This window comes from Ambystoma mexicanum, chromosome 2q (genome assembly GCF_040938575.1).
Source record: "Ambystoma mexicanum isolate Mex_15411 chromosome 2q, UKY_AmexF1_1, whole genome shotgun sequence".
Lineage (NCBI taxonomy): Eukaryota > Metazoa > Chordata > Amphibia > Caudata > Ambystomatidae > Ambystoma > Ambystoma mexicanum.
Window position 1 is genome coordinate 1,288,094,011 of NC_090924.1, and position 26,639 is coordinate 1,288,120,649.

The window sequence follows — 26,639 nt, forward strand, 5'->3', positions numbered from 1 at the left end:
TACAGCTATACAGGGTGGCGGGGGGGAGAGGGCGGACAGCGTCTAGTGAGTCCAGTGGTGCGGGGGGCCAGGAAGTTGTTTCCTAGTCTCTATAGATCACCACCTCATAGGGGCAATCTTGTTTATAGAACTATTGGGACATGCATTTTCCCATGTGAATGATAATCTAGAATAACAAATCCTTCTGGTATGAATAATGCATATGGCATCTTTACAATACCAAATACTCTTGTTTTCAAGTGTATGCAGTTTGATTATAAAATAGACATCTAGATTCATTAAACAATCTTCAACAATCTTCCCTTTGTTGAAAACCAGCTTCTCCGCCTCCTGGCTTGTTTCATAACCAAGAGCAAGTAAAACCCAGACTTCCTGTGGTGCTGTGTGTGAGGCCACAATATATTGTTACTCAAGGTGTATTTGATATAAAATATACATTGCTATTGCTCTTACTCATGCAACTCGCTCAAGGTGTGCGTTTCAAGGTTCTTCCCAGAGCAATGTACGTAAAACCCATAGCAATGCAAACTGAAATGCCACATTTCATACAGTGTTTTTTTTAAAGGCCACTGTTTCAACTTTCAGATAATACATGTTAGTCAGATATCAGGCAAGTGTGCTTGATACACTCTTAATAGAATACGTGCTTTAGTTATTATGTTCTCCCTATTAAAAAGTGTACTTGTAGAACAGTGCATGATGACATACTTGCATAGAAAGGACATGCATTTCCAATAGAATTGCACCTTGTTCCAAGGAATCCTCCCAGTTGCAGCATCCCTTGTAACCCATAGCAACCGTCTGTGAGCATCTACCAATCTGTCAGGACCTTCGCTTCTCTCCGCCCCTCCCGTCTGTGTCGCATATAACAATACACAACAAACGATATGTTGTACACTGTGCCTTGTGGTTTAGCGCCTAGAGGGGTCATATGTCATCCAAAGCATCAACTTCCTACTTCTGTCTTGCAGAGCGCCAAGCATACTGAGGTAAAGGTAGAGTTGCTAGTTTTGGCTAACACCCAGGGATTGTGTGATGTGCACGTTATTTCTAATTATTGATTTATTGGACATTTGTATGGTGTCTATTCAAAAGTGTTTCCAGGCGCCACAAAACAAGATGACGGGGGGATAGGAAAGAAAGTAGAAAAACGGTTATATCGACCTTGTGACAATGCTACCGTGCAAGTGCAAGACAGGTGGTAAGTGCAGGGGGGGAGAGGGAGTTGTGCAGAACTGGGGTACACAATGGAGGGAGTGAGCAATTGCTGGAGGGGGCCAAGACGGCAAGTGCCAGGGGAAGGAGATGGGGAAGGGAGGATAAGTGCGGTGGACAGGGTGGACCAGGTCAGGGCTAGTCTGGGGAAGTGCAGGCAGGGATGCAGGGGGTGACTGGTAGAGAGGGTGGTCTGGCCCCTGTATGACTCTGAAGGGACCAGGCCCCCAATGAAGCAGCAGAGGGTACGTTAGCATGGGAGTGGGAGAGGGAAGGAAGAGTAGAAAAGGAAAGTCTTGAGAAGTTTCTGGAACTTAAGAAGATCTGGCTCAAGTCTGAGGGGCCAGGGAGGCCGTTCCAGAGGAAGGAACCAGCCCAGTAAAGGGATCTACCTTTCACTCTCTGCTTGGACAAACATTTGACCTGCAGAGAGTTGGAGCAAGAAGACCGAAGGATTCTAGAAGGGAGGTATTTAGGGAGGGAAAGCTGGATGTAGAGATGTATCAGGCTCCAGACATCCTTGTGGATGACGCAAAGGGTCTTGAATTTGATCCTTGTGGTCACTGGGAGCCAGTGGAGAGATTTCAGGGCTGGAGAGATGCGGTCCCTGCGCTTGAGGCCAATGATAAGTCTTGCAGTCCTATTCTGGCTTAGTTTAAGGGGGGAAGGGAGGAAAGAGGCAGATTGAGGAAGAGGCTGTTGCAGTAGTCCAGACTAAAGAGAACCAGGGCTCTGGAGACGTTGAGCTTCTGGGGGAACGTGAGGAAAGGTAGAGTGCATGTGAGGAGGTCGAGCTGAAAGTTGGACTTCTTGGCAAGGTCTGTGATGTGTGAAGAGAAAGAGAGAGAGGAGTCAAAGATGATCCCAGGTTGTTTTGCCTCATAGGTGGGTGAGGGGAGGGGACCCAACAAGGGTGGCCAGAGAGTAGGGGGGAAACAAGGAGCAGGCATCCCAATCAGAGGGATCTTGTCTTACTGGAATTAAGGTAGAGATCATTAGCAGAGCACCATGCCTGAATAGCAGTCAGGTAGTCAGGTACGGGAGAGGAGGTAGAGGAAGGCAGCTTAAAGGAGAGCTGTGTGTCAACTGCATAACACTGAAAATGAGGGGAGAGGGTGGAGATCAAGTGGGTCAGAGGGGCCAGGTAGATGTTGAAGAGCCATGGCGATAGGATAGAGCCCTGAGGGACGGCACAGGTAGAGAGTGAGGCAAAGGAGAGAAAAGCACCCATTTGCAACTTGGGAGGGTCCGCTTGAAAGGAAGGAGGTCAGCAAAGCCAGTGCCCGGTCCGTGATGCCTAGGGTATCATGGAGATGATTTATGAGGATGGAGTGATTGATGGAGTCAAAGGCAGAAGAAAGATCGAGGAGGATCAGAACAGAGGGAGTGTGAGTCCAGGTTTGAGAGCAGGTCTTCATGGGTGTTCAGGAGAGCAGTTTCCATGCCTCTGGATGCCTCGAAGCCAAGCTGGTGGTCATGGAGGCAGCCAGCCATTTCGGGGTGGAGGGTCAGTTGGGGGATGATCAGCTTCTCCGTGAGATTGCCCAAAAAAGTGGTGATAGAGATAGGGCGATAGTTAGCCCAGCAAGAAGGGTTAGCAGATGGCTTTTTTAAGAGAGGTTGCACAAGAGAGTGCTTAAGGGTTTGTGGGAAGGGGCCAGTTAGAGATAGCGATATGGAGGTTAGCTAGAACAGAGTCAGAAGGAGAGTCAAATGAAGTGGGCAGAGAAGGGTTGAAGGAAGAGGCAAATGCAGCAACTGACACATGCTTCATCGGTTGAATGATGGAGAAGGAGACTGCCAGTGCAGGTGGAGGAATTATCAGACTACAGGGGAGGTCAAGGTGGGGAGAGAGGAGAGAGACCCCAGGAGAGAGGGGTAGTTAGAGGGTAGGAAAGTGGGATGTCTTTGACGATGAGAGCCGCCAAGGTGTGTCTGGCAGAGTGGGTTAGGCCAGAGGAGAGGATAATGAGGGAAAGAAAGTCACAGAGGCCGCAAAAGAGTACAGTAGCTGTATCTGGAGAGTTAAGATGGATATTGACGTGCCCAAGGAAGATAGGTTTGGGAGTGGAGGCAAGTAGAGAGAAGGAGAGATCCTCCCATTCTGACCGGAAGAGGGAGATGAGTCGAGGGGGGACTAATGATGGTAGCGAGAGTAAGAGAAACGGAAGGCAAGACAGAAAGCCTGCAGACGAGGCTTTCAAAGGATGAGTCGTCGTGCCTGGGAATGATGGTGGCAGGAACCCATTCAGGGAAGATCAGTGCCACTCCGCCAACAGGCCGGGCGAGCCTGGGATTGGACATGATCTTGTAGCCCTCAGGGAGAAGTGTGTCAAAAGCAGTGACGGAGCTGGCCTTTAACCAGGTTGCGGTGAGAGCAAGGACATCAAGGTCAAGGTCTTCAAGGAGGAGACAGATGTCTGAGGAGTGTTTGACTGCAGAGCGAGAATTGAAGTACCTAAGTGAAGCTGGTTGCCCTCTTTAAGTGTTTTTTGAGGATGGGGCACAGGGGTGGGCTACCACCACTGGGGAGGAGAGGAGGGATGAGGGATGGAGGAGTGGCAGAAGAAGGGGGAAGTTGAAAGGAGATGGAATACATCTGTCAAGAAGGTTGAGGTTGGGCTGAGAGCCCTGGGCCATGATAGTGCCACTGAGATAGATATTTATGGTGCCCTTGGAAGATGCAGAGAGAGCCAAGAGCACTTACCATCTGTGCCAGCAGTAATGGGTGAGGAAAGGAAGAAAAATGGGAGAGGACAGAAACCATATGGGGAGTCCATGAGTCAGAAGAAGGAACAGCAAAGATAATGTCAATGATAGTCTGTCTGGAGGAAGCATTGATGTAGGTGTCTGCAATGGGCAGACCTAGGTTGGAACTCAGGACTGCCTTTTTAAACTTCTTCCTTCCAGACTTCGAACGAGAGGGAGGATAGGTGATGGAGAAGCAATTACAATAGATGGGGAGACCAACAGCACCATGGGGTAAAAAACAGAAAAGCCAAAGAAGAAGGTGAGGGTAGGGTGGAAACGGTGCATAGCAGGGGAGATGTTTAGAAGCACTGTGCACAATAGAATATCACCAGACTGCCAGGCCGACAAAATCAATGGGCAAACTAGACATGCCCAGATTCAAAGTTATTAACACATTGGAAAGCACACCTAAATTCGAATTTGCCAGAGAGCACTACCATGCAGTACAAAATGGAGGATACATAGTTGGAAAGCACACATAAGTTCGAATTTGTCAGAGAGCACTACAATACAGTACAAAATGGAGGATGCACAGTTGGAAAGCACACCTAAATTCGAATTTGCCAGAGAGCACTACAATGCAGTACAAAACGGAGGAATGCCAATTGGAAAGCACATCTAAGTTCGAATTTGCCAGAGAGCACTAAAATGCAGTACACAATGGAGGATGCACAGTTGAAAAACACACCTAATTCGAGTTTGCCAGAGAGCACTACAATGAAGCACAGAGAGGAGGGTGTACAGATTTAAGGCTCAACCGAGAATCCAAATTTAGTTTTAAGGTTTATTTTTGTTTAACAGCAGACAGCATTCAGCAAGATGCATATTTCAATAGGTGCAGGGATTCAAATGCACAGTTAGGCAGGTAGGGAAAGGAGCGGGAAGCAACCAAAGCCGTCAGAGTCTCAAGGGAGGGGTGTAGTCTAGACCAATGCATTCCATTTGCTTACCAGAGCAATGGAAAAAGCAGGTTTTGCTTGTGGTCAGAGCGTGCAGGGGTCACTTTCAGTGTGTTCACTGGGAGTGTTGCCAAGACTCAAAGGGTCATGAAGTAGCGGCATAGAAGGGGCTGCTTCCAGCACTGGACAGGGCCAGACAGGGGCCTTAGGTGAGGGCCTTGGATCAGTGGGCCAGCTCTCCCGCCTGACAACTCACCATTGGCCTTTGAATCAGGTGCTCTATGCGGCTTCGTGGATCAAGTAGGGTAGACAGCATCTGCAAGTACAGGCAGGCAGTGAAGTGGAAAAGTGAGGAATAGCATGGGCCAGACAGGGGCCTTAGGTGAGGGCCTTGGGTTGGTGGACCAGTGCCAATGTTAAAGTGTAGGCTGAAAGGGTTAATCTGAGGGCAGCTAATGTTAAACAGAGCTCACCTCAAAGTAGCTGTTCTGCAATACCCTTCTCACAAGGGATTTCCACCCTGTCATTCTTATGTTCGGTTACATTTTGATCACAACAGTTTATTTGTACGTACTGTCTCTAAGGAATATTCTGCATTCAAAGTAGGCATGCTTTCACTCATATGCTCATATGTTGGCAAAAGAATACACATTTCGACCTTAGCTGATTTCAAAGTAATCTGGGCGCGCTAACACTCTAGCTTCCCTTCTGAACAGAAGAAGAATTACATTATTTTCTTCATGTTATAAATGTCATGTAGGCAATCTACGTTGTAGGTACATCATCATTATATAACATGGTGTTCTAATATAGTTCTAGACCATGGTATTCTAATATGGTTCAGCTTATATAGCTATGTATGCAGCGTTACACTTGTCTTTGGTATTCTGTATTCGTGTAAGTGTTGTGTTTTATGTATATGCATCTCAGTTTCTGTGAAGGCATGAATATTGCAGAGGTTCATGGTGCTTAGGGTTTTTTTTAACCTGTTACGAGGAGCTACATTTAGTCAGTGCAAATGAATTCAATAAACAACCCGGTGAAGAAAAATAGGGGGTGGGGGGCAGTCAGAAGAGGAGGAATAGGTTTGTGACAGAGTCACCCCTGGGGAGAGAACAATTGGTGGCTGAGTTACTCTGGGGCCAGGAGAAGCTACCAGCTCTATGATGCAAGTGTAGAAGGTTAGTATGGGGAACCCCTAGAGCTCTTCCAGTCCCTCCTTGGGTGCCCACAATGAACCATGCGGTCACCCCTGAGATTTCCCTAGCATGAAAGAGGAAGGTGGGGAAATGACCCCATGTTACCATCTTTGAAGAGAATCAGTCTGAAGGGGAATAAGCCCACAGAAAATACATTGGGGGCCAGGTGCTTCCTCTGGGCTCATTCCACAAGTATGCTCAAGGAGCGGGATTCCACCTTGAGCCCACATTGAGCGCACACGTCCTGGAGTAGAACGCCCACAGAAGCTCAAAGCAAGGGCCCCACAAGGACAGGAAAATAAACAATGCTTTTCAATGCATAAGCCTGATCCAAAGATGACGGATACTCATTTAAAACCTCAGGCATGGGGACATGGCCATAAGCCAATTCAACTATTAGGTACAACAGCTGATTAAACTAGAGGAAAAGGGGCAAGCAAATGAGAGCAGGAGAATGCACTTAGCACACAACGACTCCGGGCTGAAGGGAAAACTGCCTTTGCCCCAATATAGAAAGAAATCACAAATCATTAGATTGTGTGAGACTTAGGATGGTGTTCAACAGAGTTGGCGCTTCAGCAGTGTCTGGGACAGTACAAGCAGCGATAAAGATCAGAAGGTGTCCAGGAAAAATAGACCACACTTTGAGGGAGTTGAGAAACAGGAAATGGCTGAACCAAATTGGGCATACTGTGTGAGAGTTGAAAAACAGAACATGGCTGAACCAAATAGAGCATACTGTGAGAGAGATGAAAAACAGAACATGGTTGAACCAAATAGGGCAAATTGTGAGAGAGTTGAGAAACAGGAAATGGCTGAACCAAATAGGGCATACTGTGTGAGAGTTGAGAAACAGAAAATGGCTGAACCAAATAGGGCATACTGTGAGAGAGTTGAGAAACAGAAAATGGCTGAACCAAATAGGGCATACTGTGTGAGAGTTGAAAAACAGAGCATGGCTGAACCAAACAGGAACTACTGTGAGAGTGTTGAGAAACAGGAAATGGCTGAACCAAACAGGGCATACTGTGAGAGAGTTGAGAAACAGGGAATGCCAGAACCAAATTGGGCATACTGTGTGAGAGTTGAGAAACAGAAAATGGCTGAACCAAATAGGGCATACTGTGAGAGAGTTGAGAAACAGAAAATGGCTGATCCAAATAGGGAACACTGTGACAGAGTTGACACTTGCAAGAGACAGCTAAGAAAGGAGATTGTTGGGGGCTGTGACCCATAGGCTGGCAAGAGCACTCCCCAAAATATAGGTTGTGGTTGTTTTACGTTTTTCTAAAGCAACACATGAAAAATAGTTTCCTTATTGTGAACCCTTTCTGCAGATTTCCTCTCTAACCACATGTGTACAACAGAATACTGTGAAGCCATGCGTGTCAAACACACTTCCAACCTTTATCAGACATGCATATTACATGCATATTAAGGAGGGCAAAGTTCTTTAATATGAATACAAATAGAACATTATATTTTTAGGTCCACTGGAACAGATGTTTGACAGTACACATAAACGATTACATTTCAGCCCAATGAATGATCGGGACTCCTTATTAGGGCTAACTAACAGACTTTGAAAGCATTTTAGAGATTGCGATTCTGTGACTTTATCAATACATTTCCTTAAGTATATATTTTCTTCCACTGTGCTTAGTGGTCTGCAAAGGTATTTTAACTTCATGTCCCATTCCCTTAAAATGGCATCTAATATAAAGGGATACATTTTTAAAACAGCAGATTTTTAGTGTTCCATAATTGAAATTGGTGTTTTGATGATGTAGTAACTATTAAAAGTGCTACCTAGTATCTTTTGCCATGTGAGGCTTAACAAGTGGCCTCACGCAATTAAGAGTACCTTTGCCCACTAAACGTTTCACAAGTATGTCCCTCGGTACAGACACACGCTAATATTCGGAATATCCCACAACCTAAATGAGATTAAAACTTTGTGGCCCTGAGGAAGAAGAGTGGCTGAATTTAATCCTTCAAAGTCCAAACATGTGGGTTGGCAAAGGTCAAAAGACCTTCAAGAACTGAAGATTTGTAAAAATCTGCTGCCTGAAATATAAAGGAAAAATAACCTACCGCATAAAGAAACATATAATGTTTCAGATTTGACTGAAAAAATGATCAAAAGCATTTTGTGAATGTTTTGTTTTGCATTTTTCTTACTTTTTTGTTGTGAATACATGTTGTGTTGTATGAATGGGTTCGATGTGATTTCATCAATAATGTTTTGATGGTGTGAGGACTCATCGAATTATTTGTGTTTTATAGGACATTTTACCGTAAGTGTGTGCGGGGGAGACCCACGCTGCACCCCCTATGGTCCCTGCAACCATTATTATTAGCCAAACCCACCCACCCTACATAGATTTGCAGCACAATATGATGGAAACAATTCAATGAATCTCCCACAATGGAAAATCCAGCGATGGAATCTTCCTACCCCACCTGAACGAGATATCAATGGTAGAGAGCAAAATATATATATGTTTCTTTCACCGAATATTAAGTAGATTCTGTCATGGTTAAAGTAAGCCACTTGCTTACTTTTTTCAATGATAATGTTTGGTTTTGTTTGGGTTTCTCATGCACATGTGTTCACAATTATTGCAAAACTAGCACTTTTAAAATGTATATTGTTTGGAGTAACTCTTCTTGTAAAACCAATGCAACCTTTTCTTCCAAAGAAAACCACAAGAAAACCCTTCTTTGTTTACAAAATTCTTTGTTTCTTGTGCACCCTTTCCCCAAGCAACCGTAACCTTTACTTTAAGTAAGACTAGAAAGGTGTCACATTTCCGTTGGCACGTGTGTCAGTGGCCTGCTCCTCCTGCTCGAAAGCCTTTACACCTTCTGAACATCAAAAGATGGATTTCCACGCCTCCATTGTGCCCAGCAAATGATGTTCCCCTAATGATTCCATGATTACAATGAAAGACTCGATTGGGCAGAGCCATTTCATTGCAGGCACCTACCTCAGGTTTATTAAAACATGTCGAATTGCATAGAATCATTGCCTAAAAACCCAATTTTAAAATGAGTAGCAATGTACAATAAAAATGAAAAGCGCACATTGAATTTCCAGAGATCCGCAAGCATATGCATTTTTTTCAAGCCCACAAAGACATCAAACATACATTTTGTAAGAAGAAAAATAGTCGGTTCGATAGCACAGCGTGTAGAGCGCTCGCTTTGACATCTGTGCAGAGCCTGCTGGCGCAGGTTCGAATCCCGGCGGGGCCAAACTCAACCTTTCATCCTTCCGAGGTCGATAAATGAGCACCACACAACGTGGGTAATAATAAGCAGCGCTCAGATACCTCAGGGTTTGTAGCGCTATATAAATGATGATGATGAAATAAACAATGATGATTATTCAAAAAGCTTAAGGAACCATCGTGCATCCTGTGGGGCGAAAACCATCAAGAAAGAATCAAGGCGACTCCGTGGGGTGTTTAATGCTGCAGGGGATGTATCTAATCGACTATACGATAAAGGGGATTTGTTTCCCTACAATATGGGAGTTGCTTGCTAACTATACCATAGTCATTCTATTTGTGATGCATAGAACACAATCAGGCATAGGGCGCCCAATGCATAGATTTGAGACTGCAGAGTCTTTTTGATGTCCTTGGTGGACGTGTGGTGTGTTGATAGAGATGGTGGGGCGCGCTGTGAACTTCGGACCCACACCAATGTGTGCATTGAGCCATAAACTGCAGGTGATCTAGTGACAGGTTAGGAGGTGGCGGGTGGCGGGGTGAGCTTTCGGGCCTACCCCCCTCTTGACCTGCACTTGGCTTATTAATTAATACTCTTAAACTGTTTACGCAAAGGGCGCGGGGCAGTGTTCAGTGCTTTGTTCTCCCACATGTTATTGTTAATGCTGCCTTTTCTTCTCTGATAACGAGTCTCGAAATTTCAGCAATTATGATTGGACTTCATTTTACAGCCTAACTATGTAAATACAGGGGCTGGGAGCCTATTCTCTCCCCTGCAGGAATGCGGGTTATGACCACACGTTTAAACATTCACTGCAACTAACTTAGCCCTTTGCATTTGAGCTGCTTGCGACAGGGGCTGCGAGCTTCTCTCCTTTTCAGCATTATTTTGAATCCATTATTTACGACCATACGCCCAAACCAACACAGGAGTAAACTCAAGCCCTTTGTACCTGAGACGTGAGTGAGGGGGCTGCGAGGTTTCGTCTCCCCCGCCAATTGAGAGTTAGAGCTGAAAGGCGAGTTACACTTCATTGGGTCTAAAACTAACTGACTCTGCTTGAGGAAGCGGCAAGGATTTCCGGCTGCTGCTGGGCTGGTAGAAAGGTTGATTAGAAAAAGTACCTAAAATTCACTATAGCTGCTAAAATGTGGTATGATTGTAGATTTTTAAAGGATTTATATGGACTTATCCGTTCTTTTATAGTAACACTGATATACATTTCCTTTCTTATTTCAGATGTCTTAGTAAACTGACTAGAACTTTCTTTTTATTTATTTAGAAGCACGACCAGTTGTGCGCTTGTGGAATCCACTTTACTCATTGTTGTTAGTCTGTTGCACGGTTTGCGTGGTGGAGGGTTCGAGGACTGCTGTCTTGTGTTGATTGAAGGGCATTAGCACGGGTCAAATTGTCTTTAACAGATTCCTTTGGTAAATAGTGTGGATTCATATCTACACTTAGGAAAATTGTCTGTATTTTCTTGTTTGTTAAACCCCCAGAGGAGTAGGGAAAGTTGGAGAGAACACAGAATTCATGTGGCAGTTATTTTCCGTGGCAAACTATAAACTAAGAAGGCCCCGAAGCTTAGATCTCAGAAAGGGAAAAGGGACTAATAGAACAAAGGGCACAATACCTGCACATAATACTGTAAGTCAAATAAATGGGAGGGAGACCAAAAGAGGGGAAGCAGAACCCCCAAATTTGGAGCAGCCTACAATTTTGGAATTTCTGACCAAAAAGAAGGTCGGGAAGGAATGTGTGAATGACGGATTGCCTCCCCTATCACAGAATAGGGCTATGGTAGATATGGTTGATAACAACTCCCTTCTAAATCTATGCAAGGACTTCAGGTGGCATTCTATGAGGGTGCCGACAGGAGGAAGTCCCCGCCTGAATACAAATTATTTGCTTACTAATCAGCAACATGATTATTCGTAGGCATTTAATGGGGCTCTCTCTGGGTGGGGGTACTCCACTTACTAATAAAAGCATGGAACATGCTGCAGATATGAATAATGTGATAGGATCAAACTTGTCCATGACCCCTGATTTAGAGAAGTTGTTGGAAGATAACATTTCGAGAGAACACATAGAATCAAGATCATGGTGCGATTCGGACTTAGTTGAGGATTATACTCTAAATATAAAAGAAAAAATGGATTCCTTGATAACGACAGTGGATATTCTATTAGGCGTTTGCACTAAGATGTTGAATGAGCAACAGTCACCCACAGACATGGTGGTTTTGTTGAATTAAAATATTTAAATAATTAGTGTACAATCACCTTGTGGAAACCATATAGAATATGGTGAAATCAATGAAAGTACATAGGTGCTCATGGCAGATGAGCTGAGTGGTAAATGAAGTTAATGAGGAGAAAAAGGATGATGAAATTGAAACGTTGAACTCATACATATTAATGCAGCAGAGTTTGAAAGTAGTAGAATGTTAGAGGTGGATGGGGTAGGTGAAGTTATTCATTCCCAAGGGTATAAAAGAAGAATACATTGCAAAATAAATTACAAAAAAGGAAATAAAACCAAAGTATTAAAATCTAGAAAGAAGAAATCAAACAAAAAGAATAGCATCACTTCAGCTGAGACCGCCTTCAATGATATGGAATGTACAGAGGTAGCAAATAGGTTTGAGCTCAATTTGACTAAACAAGAAGGTGGGTGAAAAAAGGCGGATATCAAAAGAGGGGGGTATGAAGAAGTGGCTTAAGAGTATGGGTAAGAAAGATGGCCCGGAGAAGGAAGCTCTGGTAGCAGTATTAGATGATAAAAGCAGTCAATGTGATGTACCTACAGTAGCAATTGCTGATCAAAGTGTACCTTTTGCCATAGTTGTGGAAAATGAGGAATCGCTGGAGGACAGTGAAGTGGGGATAAGGTTTCTTGACATACCTATAAATATGGAAAGGGTAGTATTAAAGCCTAGAGGAAAGGAGATATATAGAGGTGAAATGGAGAGATTGCCGATGGGCAGCAATAGAAATGAAAAAGGGAAAATAAATGATAGAAAAAATGGGGAACAAGATGCAAGGGTGATTAATAAAGGGAAGAGTATTAAAATAATAGAAAAAGCCCCTAAGGATGACATTCCTTATTTAAATCGTTGTTGGTTACTCCAATGCCTCCACAAAATATTTAAATTACAATTCATCAGAACCTCAGATATAGAAAGAGTCATATTGCCTGAGGTTGGAAGTTGGGAAAATTGGTCCATAATACAATTTGGTACAGCAGTCATTGTGGAACTAATCTATGATCAGTTGAGAGAGTTTTGGAATAAAGATTTTGAAATTATTGTATGTCATAACATTGGGAATAGTACGGAAGTTAAAAGTAGTAATCTGGTGCAATCCAGCAGGTAATTTAGGAAGCAGGTAAATAGTGCTGGATTCACGATGGGAATTACATATTAGAATGGTGAGATAAGCAGGAGGAATTAGCTCCAATCATAGTACCTTGGAATAGTAGGGGATTCCACTCTATTATGCCCTCTTGAAAAGTAGTGCTATTCTCACACTACAAGAAACCTGGGCCCAGGGATCTCTACTCATAGATAGATATAATATCCTGACCACCCCTGCAGAAACTGGTGAAAGAGGTAGACCTAAAGGGGGGCTATGTGTAGGGGTAAATAAAAACATTAATGGGCAGAGATTATGGTGCATTTGGCAATTCAGAATATGTCCTGTGTGTTATTATAGGTAATTATGGCACTGATGAGGAAATGTTATTGATAAATGTATACTCACGCCCAGGGGGGCCCACCAACCTGATGGAAATGGGAAAAATCAGAATGGACACCATCGAAGGATGGCTCATTGAATCCCCTCATTCAAATGTGATGATAATGGGGGCTTTCAACGCCTACTGTGATGTAGCGAGGAAAACTATAGATGATTGGAAAGAGCTCTGTGGAGCATATGAGATACCTATTCCAGGTGATTTGGGAAACCTGGGATTGCAACATACCCACTCTCCTCAAATCTCTTATGGAACAACCTGGCTGAATTGGTTATATAGTTGTGGACTTGGTTTTTTAGAACCAGGTATTGAGGGCGGTAAATATCTGACATGGTCTAACGGGTGTGTAAAGTATTGATTGGACTACATGTTCGTAAATAAGAGGATAACAAATCTGGTAAAAGGATTTGAACACATATTTACCTGTCATAGTGATCCTCAAATTTTAAAATGTACACTATACAGAACACAATTGAAAACAGGGTGTGGTGGAAAAAGCCTCAATATTTAAGCAATGCTGGGGGGAATAGGAATTGTTGGACAGAAACAAATGTGGTCAAATTTGATGAAACTTTCAATATCCTAGACATAAGTGGGCAAGAGATAGCCCTTAATGGTCTTAAGGTTATTTACTGGGGATGATACAGAAGACAAATTGTAGAATCCCAATAAACAAAAGGACAGGAAAAAAACACACAAGTACATATGATTGCCAGATATACACTAAGAAAAAAGAGAAAAAGAGGTAAATGATGAAATTAAATGGATGAGGTATGATGCGAGTATGAATGATGAAGAAAAAAGGCAAAAGATCTGCAATATTCGCACGAAATTTAAGAATTGGCTTAAGGCCCATAACAGTAATGTGCAGAATGCAAATAGAAAAATCGTATTAAGGCTATGTAGAGTCCATGATGCAAAAAAATTTTGGTATCTATACAGTAAATATATTACAGAAGAGGAGAATAAATATATCAATGTAATATCTATAGAAATATGGACATATTATATATCCTCACTTTATTTTGAGGAAAACAAATCAATCTCACGAATGGAGATTAGTTGGTTAAAGAAGAAATTATATTCCCCTTTGGACGAGAGGATGTTCTAAACATTATAAATAACATGAAATCCTCTAGGGCCCCTGGGCCATATAGTCTTGCAAATATAGTGAAAAAACGCAACCCTGAAAAATGGGTTACTATTTTGCTTGATCTCTATTCATGGGTATGGAAATGTGACAAGATCCCTGACAGCTGGAGAAAGGCCATATTTATTCTGATTCATCAAAAAGGGGGTAAGAACTTGCCCCAAGAATTATTGGCTGTTGGCCATGGCGGACTCCAGCTGTAAGATTTGTTTGCTCATTATCATTACAAATGATAAACCAATCGAGTAAACTAAATAAACTCATATCTCCTCTAGAGACGGGGTTTAGAGCGGGGTTCAGTACCATAAATAATATGGTTACACTGAACTATATCGCTGCAGATACCATAAAGAAAAAGACAAAATTACATGCCTGTTGATTTTTCTAGGGCATTTGATTGTGTAAACAGGGAAAGACTCGGTGAAAAATTACCAAAATGGAAAATATGCCTGATAGTTCTGCACTTCTTAAATGAAATGTACAGGGAATCCACAGTGACTATATGTGTAAATAAAGGAGTGGATAGGTCTCTAACTATTAAAACAAATATAGGCCTCAAACAGGGCTGCGTGACATCCCCTGTCTTATAAATCTTTATGTATGAGATATGGAAGAGTGTTTTGAAGATATTAATCACCACCCTCCCAAGATAGGAGAACTACCCATAAGCTGGATGTCATATGCCAATGGCACGGTCCTCCATTGGACTTCAGAGGATGCTCAATGAGCTCCATCGTTATGCTAAAGAGAATATCTTGAGCATACATGTGGGGAAAACAAAGATACTTATATTCGGAAGGGAGGAAAGAAACAATATTGTAATCTTAGATGGAAAATCGATACCCAAATTATTGAAGTAGTGGAAATATATCCATATTTGGGTATGTTGGTAAGGAACAACCCAACTCCCCCGACATTACTATGAGGAAATGATAGAGGAAAAGGTGGTAAAAACGTGGAATGTCATCTGTGCCTATATGTCTAGAAAGGGTGGGTACTCGATTGAGGGACTGCTGGAAATATATAAGACTTGCATAAAACCTGGGGCTCTGTATGCACTGGAAACGGTTGCATCTAGATTCACAAGAGACCTGAGTAAAATAGAAGGAAGATTATGGAAATCGGCCTTAAAATTAGCCAAGTCAACCACTATAGAGGCCATTAGATGTGAATTAGGTCTTACTTCCTTGATGACATTATGGAAAATCAGACGCTGTAAATTATATATAAAATTGAGAATGGATAAGAAGAAGGAAGTTAGTCTGATGAAGGTGATAGGTTTGTGTATGAAAAAGAGTGAACTAACTAATGAGTTTACAAAGGACTTGACAGACACTTCCATTATCTTCCTAAATGAGATCAATATAAAACTGCCAAAAGACACATAGGATGTGAATGGTTTGTATAACATATTGAAAAAGAAAGTCATACAATGGGATCTAAAAACAACTTGGATTGTTAAGTTAAAAAGGGCAGGTATGCAAACTATTGCCTGCAAGGAATGAGACCTGGGAAACCTCGTAATTATTTGTGGAAGGTTAGTAACAGAGAACTCTCCAGATTTATAATGTTACTAAGGTTTAATACTTTACCGTGTTATGAATATGTGGGAGCTTGGAGGGGCATTCCCATCGAAAAAAGAATGTGTAGATTTTGTAAATTGGAGATCGAGACTGCTAGACACTTTTTAACGACCCGTGGAAAACTGGTGGAATGGTATAAAAAAGGTTATAAGGAATTGGTCCACGACAGGAGTATGATTATGTCTGATCAATTTTGGTCACCAATTTACATGACAGAACCATTGTTGTATGCGGGAGCAGCTTTTTATGTTTGGAAGAAAATTCTACTTGAATGGGGAAAATCGAATTTGGAAATTTAAAACGGGGAATGCTCAGTAAAAATTATGTATATACTCATATGGAGCTGTCGAAAGAGGGGCCTTTGCCATGCAATATAAACTGGTATTTTCATTTTATATTGTTGTATATTTTAAAGGATATTTAAGATTTAAGGAAGGGAATATTAGGTATCCAGTGGAATGGTGTTTTATAAGTGGATGTAATTAACTATCTAATGCTATACTTTTAATATGCTGTAATATACTGTAAAATGTAGGAATATGCTATGTTTTGTTAAATGTTGTATTTGAAATTATTATGGTTACAAATTGTCATCTGTATGTAATAATAATAATTAGTTTTTTTTTTACAAGTGTTTAAGGTTTTAATTAACCAAATACACTATAATAAAGAAAGGAAAAAAAGATATGAGACTCATTTAATGCGCTGTGAGATGCAATATCAGTTGGGAATGTTCAAAGGTGAGATCATTTTGGCTGGAAGTCACTAAGATCAGGAATAGAACTTTACAAACAGATCTTTATTTTGACTTTCAAAGTGTGATTTTGGGGGATGATTCCTTCTTGGACGACCTGAGTTATCCCCAAAGATGTTGTTTTTTTAGAGCAGCCCTTTCAGCAATGAAAATGATCTTAAGAGACTGGAAAAGTGCCACCGCTCCATGCAGGTCTGCTTGGATTGATGACGTATGTAAAATGTCTTTGATGGAGAAGGTAGTCCTGAGCAAAAGGATGAAACGAATCTGTATGAGGGAATTTGGGGGAGTTTTTTGGAGTTGATATAATTACTGGACCTGTGCTTTGTTGTACCTGCCTGTGTTTGTGTGTACTGTATTTTAGTATCATAAAAGTTAATAAAAATGTCCAAAGGGTCATTAGGAATGCTGCAGTGATGTGATAAGTGTGTAACAATTTGAGGGCAATCAAAAGTGCATCACTTCAAAGGAGTGCAAGGTTCCTCATGGGGGCAGGTAACAGGACGAGGCAAAACTCAGTGGTTGCCTAGACGCTGCTTCCATTGGGTGTAGCAAATGTAGAATAGTTTCCATTTGAGGATTGGAGCAAATGTCACTATATCCCGAGCGTAAAGAAAATCCTTGCACCTTTCCCACACTGATAGCATCAATTTCTAGAGGGCGAGGAAAGTTGGGCTTCCACGGTCATGCAGGTTTTGGTCCTTATATGTAGATGGTTCAAGGGTGCAGATCAAAAAGGATTGGATTGTGTGAAAAGTAAACTGATCCACTGGAGGGTGACACAAGCCCACCAATTGTGTTTGCATAACTTTCCAAACAAACCAAATTCTGATCTTTGAGAGCATTGAGTGAACTGGGGGACTGCAGATTAAATTCCCTCTTACAGTAGTGTAAATGAATGAGACACCCCCCTACTCCCACTCCACTTCAAGTGATCAAAGCCCTTTTTCATCTATCTAGAGCTTATTAAAGAAACAATTGACATTTGTTAGAAACTGGAAAGCCCATTGTGAGGTAGGTTCCATTCTGCGATTTCCTGCCATGTCTGCATGCGGTCTGTCTCAAATGTCTTGATAGGAGTTTCGTGGAGCCTTGCGGCAGCACAGAAGAGACAGCAGCACAATGTTCAACAATAGCATCACGATCACCACAACCACCAAGCCCGTGACTGTGCCTGTAAAAATAAACACAAAAAGAATCAGAGACATATTTTCTATGGTTCCTGGGCACAATCTGTGAGTTGGATCCAGTCCTTTGGGTATTTAGAAAGAAAAATATAGGAGTACCTTTTCCCAAAACAAAACTCTACAGAAACACATTAACCTGAACTAGCGGTGAGAAAAAAAGCATTGACTTTACCATGTTTGTGAAAGATTTTCCAAGCATACTATGACTGGCTGCAATTCTATGGCACCTATTTTCCCTCCTGTTATGATTCTTTTATACAGGGGAGGACTGGCAACATTTGGCCTGAAGGGCACATGTACTTCTGTGGCCCATAGTGCAATGGCCCCAGCCCAAAGTGCAGCAGCCCCAACTTCCAGAACAAGTAAACTCAATACCCAACTCTCCCCCACACACACATTTCTCAAGTATATATAATAGACATAATTGGCACTACTTTCCTTTCATACAAAATATTTTTTAGTTATGCTTGTGATTTCTGAGACTCATGGACATTCCAACACTTACCAAACAGTACAATTATTTAATCCGCATAAATATAATTGGTGAAATGGGAATGCTGGGATTCGAGCCCAGTTTTCAAAGAACCAAACTCCCTTGCCCATGGTCCTCATCCACTTCATCGTTAGCCATCCCCAGATTCTCAAGAAAAAGAGCACGAGGCACTTGCTTCACAGTCATTACCCCTACCCTGTGGAACGCCCTACCTCTCCACTTCCAAGAGCAGCCATTCTACATTATCTTCAGAAAACCGCTAAAAACATGGCTGTTCGACAAATATGACTAAACTTATACTGGTGTATCCCTGTTACCGGACTATCCGCAGCATCTACTATCATGCTTATGTACTATTCTGTTTTTTTTCTTGTTTACCAATGTAGCAGCGCTTTGATACTTATTGGTTTGGCTGCTGTCAACTAAAAATGTGTTGCAGTTTGTAATTTGACAGCAGTCTACACCTTTTTGTCTTGAGCAGGACTTTCTTAAATTCCGCAAGCTCCTCACGACTTTCCTCTTTACCTCCTCCTTCCCCCTCTCTCCTCTGATAATCTCACAGTTGCTTGTTTGGTGTCCTGGGCCCTTATGCAACCTCGGGGTCCTGACTTCCCACACCAAATCACCCCCAGCTTCTGTCTATCCTCAGCACTTGCCTCGGCTCACCCTCCACTCTGGAGGCTCGTACTTACCTTACATTGCTCTTCACCTGTTGCTCACACATGAGCACACCAGCACCTATCCCATTCCCCCTCCCGGCTGCACTAGAACGTTCTGAACACTCACAAGACATAGTAGGTTCGTCCTCCACCCCCCACTGTATTTGATATTTTTTATGTTTTTTAATGTTTCTCATCCCCTTTTCCCCTTCATGTTGCCCTGTGAGCACTTTGAATCAGAATTTAACAAGCAAACAATATATAAAATAAATAAATAAATAAATCTCCTCCCATCCCAACCCATCTTTAGTTTTAGAACAATGTTAAGGGGTGGTGACGATTGAGAACTCATTGGTAGAGCAGAGCCATAAAGGACCCAGTAGGTCTGGTTTTGCTCTCATAGCCAAACATGAGCTGGTATGTCAAAAGACCCATACCTGGCTCCCGGCCTCCTCATCCCATAGACAAAACCCATACCTGCACCCTGTGTACAACCCCTCACTTGTCATGCTGCCTCCTCACCAGTATGCCTAACATACATTGTTAAAATCATAAAACACTATAGAGTATAAACACATATGAGTGAGACTTTTTCTACAGAGAGTTAAGGGGAAAATGCACAGTGATGAAAAGTGAACACATAATGCATGAAGTGTGGACGTTCAGGATTTGAGCACTGTCTTCCTGGTTCCACAGATTCCAATTAAGAAAGCAGGGGAGATTTCATCTTTTCTTATTCCATCTTCAATATTAGACACACAAAAATGCTTTCTGCAAAGTTGTTATTCAAGGACTAAATTAGTATACTGCTCAATAAATCTGGTTTTCAAAGCACCAGTGTATCTACAAGGAGGACGTCCATTAATCATCTGTGTCCTGTATATATCTGAGAAACAAACTAAGATTATATTTGGAATGAACATTTACTATAATTACAATCTTAGTCTGTACAATTGTGTGCACTTTCAAAACACCAAGTCACATGATAAAGCAACCTGAAAAGAGAAGTGTTAATTGAAACATATGCTCATAAAGCAAGTATGCATCCCTTAGTCAGAAAAAGAAGGGGGGGTCGATCCAGTCCCCCAAGTGGGTGCTGTGGCATTAAGGCCAGACATAGACCTCAGCAAAGGTCAACCTGCTGACCTACCGTTCCAGAATGTACCTCTGTCTCATTTACCCTATTTTCCTTACCCATCATCCTCTGGTGTCCTTCCTTTATGTACCACATTCTCAATTCCCCCGGTATCTTTCAAATAACCTTCAGAACTCTGTTCCCCTTTTGCTCCATCCTTTAACTGTTAACTCAATCCCCTTCCCTTACCTAGCACGCACCTCCTTCCCTTGCCCAAATTGATCAGTTAGCAATTCCTTGCCCATCACACCAAGCCTATTTTTGCCCCCATAACCTTCTGTTGCCCTGGCTTACAATAAGACTGTAGACCACCTTGATTTGCCAGTCAGCCTCTGCCAGATATGACAAGCAGAGGTGGTCGGGATCTTGCTGCTAATTGTGATTATGGGGTCTGGACAATGCAGAGTGAAAGATGGCGAGGGAACGCGGCTTGTTTGTGCTGCCAAGTTGCACTTCTTTGGAAAGTCAGCTGCATATTTCAACTTATGGAAGCATAGAGAGCTTCAAGGTAAATATGCCATGGACCCGGTGGTGGAGAGGGAGCAGGAGCAGTCTATTATATGTATGGTTGTTTTCTAATAAGGTGGAGTATGTTTGTGTTTGAGTGTATTTGTGACAGTATAACGTACAGGTGGAAGAATGTATCTATGTTCATGTGACTTTGCATCTAAATATCTGAATCTGGTGTTGATTTGCATGCGTGTCTTTTGTGGGTCATATAAGAGAAGAGTGTTCTGGACAAGGCAATGGAAATCGGTCACAGACTTAGGGAGTCATTCGGGATTGGGTGAAAACAGTAAAATCATCAATATTTTTGCAAATACCATTGATTTTACGATCCACGCAATTCAGGGTTTGATCAAACACCATTGGTGGTATTCCATGGGATTAAAATGGTGGTATTTAAAATTGACTTTTTGTAGAAAATCACATATTTTTACATCCACCCTAAAAATGAAGGTACAAAAATCCAAACTGGCCTCAAATGTTATAAATCGTTCTTTTTACTGTACAGAATGGAAGCACAGATGCTTCCCTTCAATGGAGTGAAAAACGTTTTTACAAAGGGCCATGTTGAGGGTGTAAAAGGCTGTGCATATCTGATTGCCTCCTCTCACCACTTTACCCATATAATGCATAAAAGGGCCAGAATTGAACCTTGTATGCATAAAGAAAATCTACAGTAGTGATATGAGCCACTACATTATTTATTTTATTGTTTAAGTGCAGACCTAGATTGAGAGCAGCGGCGCACTGTTCAGAGTGTGGGAAGCCCGCATTTGGGCTGGTATCTTTTAACAGACAGTACTGTGAGTTGGGATCTGTGCGTTGGGTGCGTCCACTGGAATTCCTATTTGGGCAGGTGTTGTTGAAACAAATCATGTTTTGAGAGATTTGCAAAATGGAAGAATTGTTGGTGCAAATTAAAGCTTACACTGGGATCACATTCCAAAGGGTTAATGTGTGACAAGAGAAGGATTGTTTGCGGGCCCTCTCTTTGCGGACCAGCTGTGAATGAAGCCTGTTGGTCGATTTGCTGAGCGAGGAGCGTGTGCCACCAGATATTTAGAGCTTAGCCTTCAGTAACGCTGGTGAGCTACTCGTGACTGCTTTGTAGATGATACATGCAGTCTTGAACAGTATCCTGGCGTGGGGATAAAGCCAATGTAATTCACATAGAATGGGGGTGATTCAGTTAACTTTCAATGCACTAATAATAAGACGTGCTGCAGCGTGGTGGACTACTTTTAGGGGGGCCACGTGTGTAGCTGGGAGGCTTGTCAGGAGGGCATTTCCCCCATCAATGTGCAAGAGCAGAAGGGCGTGCACTGCAGTCTGGAAGTCCTGTGGCAGGATGAAGGGTTTGATTTTGTGAAGGGTAGAGATTTGAGCCAGGCTGTTTGGGCCTTCTTGGCTATGTGTTTCTGGAAGGACAGGCTGCCATCAATGGTGAAGCCTAAGGATTTTGCGTCTGAGAGTATTGGATCAAGTCCTTCTAGGTGCATATCATTGAGCCCAAAGTTGTTGTTTTGCAGGCTAGCCCTTGAGGAGGAATTAGATCGTGGATGGGTTTAGGTTGAGGTAGGCAGTCGACATCCAGGATTAGATGGTGGCGAGGTAATTGCATAGACGAATGATGTTCTGCGTGCTATTTACTCTCATGTACAACTATACAAGTATAGTCCACGAATTGGTGGATGGCTATATTGGGATCTTTGAGGAGAGTGCTTAAAGGCTCCATGTAAATGTTAAAATGGATTGATGAGAGAATGGAGCTTTGGGGGACTCCGCAGGAGATCTGGAGTCAGGTAAAACACACCATGTTCATCTGGACGCTGTGATGAATCCGATGGTGTCATCACTTCTTTCCCGGTGGTGACCTCTCCCCATGTTTCCAGGGAACGGTAGCTGCTACCTGATCCTGACCAGCTATATTAGCGAGGATCACAAGGGGGACTAGCAGGGCACCATCGCAAAAGGCATGGTATTCCCCTTACTCTCTTGAGGATACCCTATCCATACCCAATGCCTTAATGGCATATTGCCACACCTTCCCTCATCCACCTAGGAAGAATAATGAAGACTTTTATCAAGATCTGTAAAGACGTCGCATGAAAACACTGTTTAAGACTCTTCCTACAAATCATACAGAGTGGACTTGCCCTTAAAAACAATTAAGAATGCTTACACAGACTTTACCTGTAAAACATTGTGAGGTAGTGAAAGAGAATGAAGTATGGGTGAAGGCAGCACAGAGCACCACAGCAAGGAAAGGATAGGAAGCCGACTGGAGGAGGAGGGACACAGGAGAGTGACTGATGGGTGTTACGGGAATCAGAGATACGCAGGGGGTTGGACAGTGCTTTTCTCTACACTTTCCAGAAAGGGTGAGCTGAGGAGGAAGAGGAGAACGGTTTCATGAGGGTTTATTGAAGGAGTGCTTTGCTGAAGGAGCAAGGAGCCGTGAAGAGGTAAAGCCCTGTTGGCCTGAAGTGGCGAGGAGCTATTGCGAAGTAGATCCCCGTTGGGCTGAATGAGGAATGAGCCGCTGAGAATTAGAGCCCCATTGGGCTGAAGGCAGCCGTAGCTTTAAGGATGACTGAGGGCAGCCAGAGGAGCTTGTTTCACTCCACCTGTTCATTTTCCAAGCAGCCACCTTCAGGGATGAGGCACGGTGATCGGAGGTGCCGGTTGAACTTGCATATTAATCGATTGAGAGCGGAGGGAGGAGCAAGTCCCAAGTGAGACTCCAACACTACTACTGGAGAAGTGCCAGCAGGATTTTCCTAGCCCTCTTATGTTCTTCAATTCACCACACATGTGTCACTTGAATTCCCAGCCCACCCTGCCAGTCACCCAGGGCTGAGTGAGGGAGAAATATTAGCCAGATAGATGAAGGCTGCCGCGGGGAAGCACTACCAAAAACAGCTTGCCTCTTCTCACATTGAACATCTGTGAGAACCTGCTCTCCAACCTTGATTCGAACTGTGAACTCATCTTACTTGATCTCTCCTCTGCCTTTGACACAGTCAACCATGGCATCCTGCTCAACCGTCTCCGTGATAACATGGGATCACTGGTCAGGCCCTGGCATGGCTGACTTCTTTCCTTTCTGACAGACCCTCCCAGGTTCAACTTGGGTCCTTCCTCTCCTCTATCTCTATCTCTTCCTGTGGTGTTCCCCAGGGGTCTAACCTGTCTCCCTGGCTGTTCAACCAATACCTGGCACTTCTTGCACACCATATTGCCATGTTCTGCCCCAACTTTCAGTGCTATGCGGATGACACTCAGCTCCTTTTCAGGCTACCCTCAGCCACCACTTCTCCCTCTTTCATCTCTGACTGTCTGTCTGCTATCCAGGAGTGGTGTGCTGCCAATAATCTCTGCCTTAATGCCAGGAAGACTGAGATTCTCCTAATCGGCACACCCGTTCCCTCCTTTTCTGTCACTCTCTGGCCGGCCTCTCTTGGCCCTCATCCTGCTCCCACTTGTGAGGCTAAAAGCCTCGGGGTCATCTTTGACTCCACACTCTCCTTCTCTCCTCACATCTCTGACGTCTGTAAGAAGTCATACTACCAGCAGCACCTCCTCTGAGGTATTCTTCCTCCCCTCTCCTTCCCCAAGAAGCTCACTGCCTCCAGAGCTCTGGTTCTCTCTAGGCTGGGCAATTGCAACAGTCTCTTTTTAAATCTGCCTGCTTCTACTCTCCGCCCTCTGCAACTCACCCAGAGCAGGACTGTGAGACTTGTCCTTGGCCTCAAACCCTGGGATCATTTATCTCCAAGACTGAAATCTCTGCACTGGCTCCCAGTGGCTGCAAGGATTAAGTTCAAAACCCTCTGCATTGTCCACAAGGCCTTCTGGGGCCTTGGGCCTCAATACCTCCAACTCTCTCTTCCTAAATATCATCCTGCTCAAGCTCTTCGCTCATCCGCCTCCAACTCCCTTGGGGTCAGTCGCTTCTCCAAACAACAAGTTGGTGGTAGATCTCTTTCTTCTGCTGGGGCCTCCCTCTGTAACAGCCTCCCTCCCTCCCTGAAACTTGAGGAGAATTATCTCTGGTTCTGGGAGCACCTCAAAACCTTTCTCTTTCCTTTTGCCTTTTCTCCTCCTCTCCCCTGCTGACCTCCTGGCTGAAACTGAAACTGCACTGGTTACCTGCCCACCCTCTAATGTCGGGCCCAGGTCCCCCCGCCAGTCACACACACCTGCACTGCCTTCCTGGCAACCCCGACAATTGGGACTGTTTTCAGGATCCCTACAGTCCCACTACCAGCACTTGATACCTGATGTCTGCACTTACCCTTGCACTTGCCATCTGCTGGCCGTACTTTACTTACTGTAAATGATTCTATTTTCCCATGTACTTCACTTTCCTCCTTCCCTGTTCCCATGCACTTGCGCGATCTGAATGACACCTGGCCTAGTAGGATCGTTGTCTGTCTCCCCTCTGTTCCCCCTCCCTTGCCTCGTCGCGCCTTGAAACACTTGTGTATAGGCGCGTTATAAATGCCATATCATATCATTATATCCTAAGAGAAGACCAAGAACACGCAAAGGGATAGCAGAGACGTCTGCCATACAAAAATCACGACAGGAGGAAGGGAGTGGGAACTGACCTGAAGCCCGTCACGTTCAGCCCCAAAGGACTGAGGTTTAGAGTATCGATAGAAAAGATAAATACAAGTTTTTAAGAAGGCAATCAAGAGAGTTGGCCTTATTTCCCACACTGCATGTGTGATAAACATCAAGAACGGATTTCCATTACATTAACTGCAAGAATACAAGAACGAGGAAGATGAGCTGAGTAATGCAGAACAAAGACAACCAGCTGTCTGAGGCAGGGGCATTGCTAGGGGGTGGCTAAGGGGGCTTTAGCCCCTGATCTTTTGGTTGTAGCCCCGGATACAATCTCAGGAGCTACAGCCAAAAGACTAGCTAGCCCCCAGTCCCAACAGTTGTGACATCAGCTTAGCCCCGGGTCTTTTCCAGACCTAGCAACTCCCCTGGTCTGAGCTATGCTGCTAGAGGGAGAAAGCTGCTTCTCTTGGTATGGACTGAGAGACCGTGGGGCTGCAGAGCGTGCCTTGGGGCCAACTGGCTCACGGAAGAAGACAAAGGGAAGCTGACAGAGAGAGAGAACATGCTGCAGGAACACCTGGGTGTTTCCGGTGTTGAGAGGCAGCATTTGCCTTATTGAAGCCCAGCACGAAACAGAAGAGCACAGCAGGAACCACAGGTAGAAGAGAAGCCAAGAAAGAAAGGGGGCAAGGTGGGAAGAAATGCTGAACGACCGCTACCGGCTTGCGGCGACAGAAAACACTGGGGCGTATTGGCAGCTATGTCAAATGCGAATAACTGTAAAGGAAGCAAATGAAGTACTTAAAAGAAAGAAGCTTTGAGCATTTCTTTAAGAGGGAAAACAGAACAAAAGCAAGAGACTTTCAAGGGTGTAATGCAATACACATAATACAAACGTCCTGGCAGGATAATCTACCAGGCAGAAACAGTATCAGATAAAGCCAACATAAGAGAATACCAATATTGGAAGTGAGTCCACATGGGAAAAGCCCTGGAATAAGAGTACACCAGGAAAATTGAAGCTGCAAAGAAAATACACTTTTAAGAAAGTTCTGGCAGGAGAATATGCCAGGCAGTTGCAAGTGTGTGTCTTTTGAGAAAGCCTTGGCAGGAGAGTATACCAGGAAATTGAAAATATGTGCATTTAAGAAAGCCCTGACAGGAGAGTATAGCAGCAGTTGCAAGTGTGTGACTATAAGAAAACCCTGAAAGTTTATGAGGCAGTTGCAAGTATGTTCATTTAAGAAAGCCCTGGCAGGACAGTATGCAAGGCACTGGCAAGTGTGTTCAGATAAGAAGGCCCTGGTAGGGAAGCACACCTGGAAAGGACAAACTGAAGAGTGTTTGAGAAACACATTACTTAAAGGGGTCCTGAGGAGGATATATCAGGAGTAGCAAAAAGGCTGTGTGAAACCAAGGAGAAGAGGCGTGAACACCTGGCAAAGGAGTACCCCAGGTATCCTACCAGGATACAAACCCACAGCCTCTATGCTTTGTGCACTAGTTGTATTGTTGATTAAGAAAGAGGAATGACAA

General features: G+C 43.5%; 1 protein-coding gene across 1 annotated transcript in view; it reads right to left on the reverse strand.

Moving 5' to 3' along the window:
* Positions 1-7,498: 7,498 nt before the first annotated feature.
* LOC138570105 (prostatic acid phosphatase-like) overlaps positions 7,499-26,639 on the reverse strand; it is a 507,576-nt gene continuing 488,435 nt past the window's right edge. Inside the window, exon 11 of the mRNA XM_069648717.1 lies at positions 7,499-17,721. Coding sequence (XP_069504818.1) covers positions 17,609-17,721 — 113 coding nt within the window. The 3' untranslated portion in view covers positions 7,499-17,608. The remainder of the gene's footprint in view (positions 17,722-26,639) is intronic.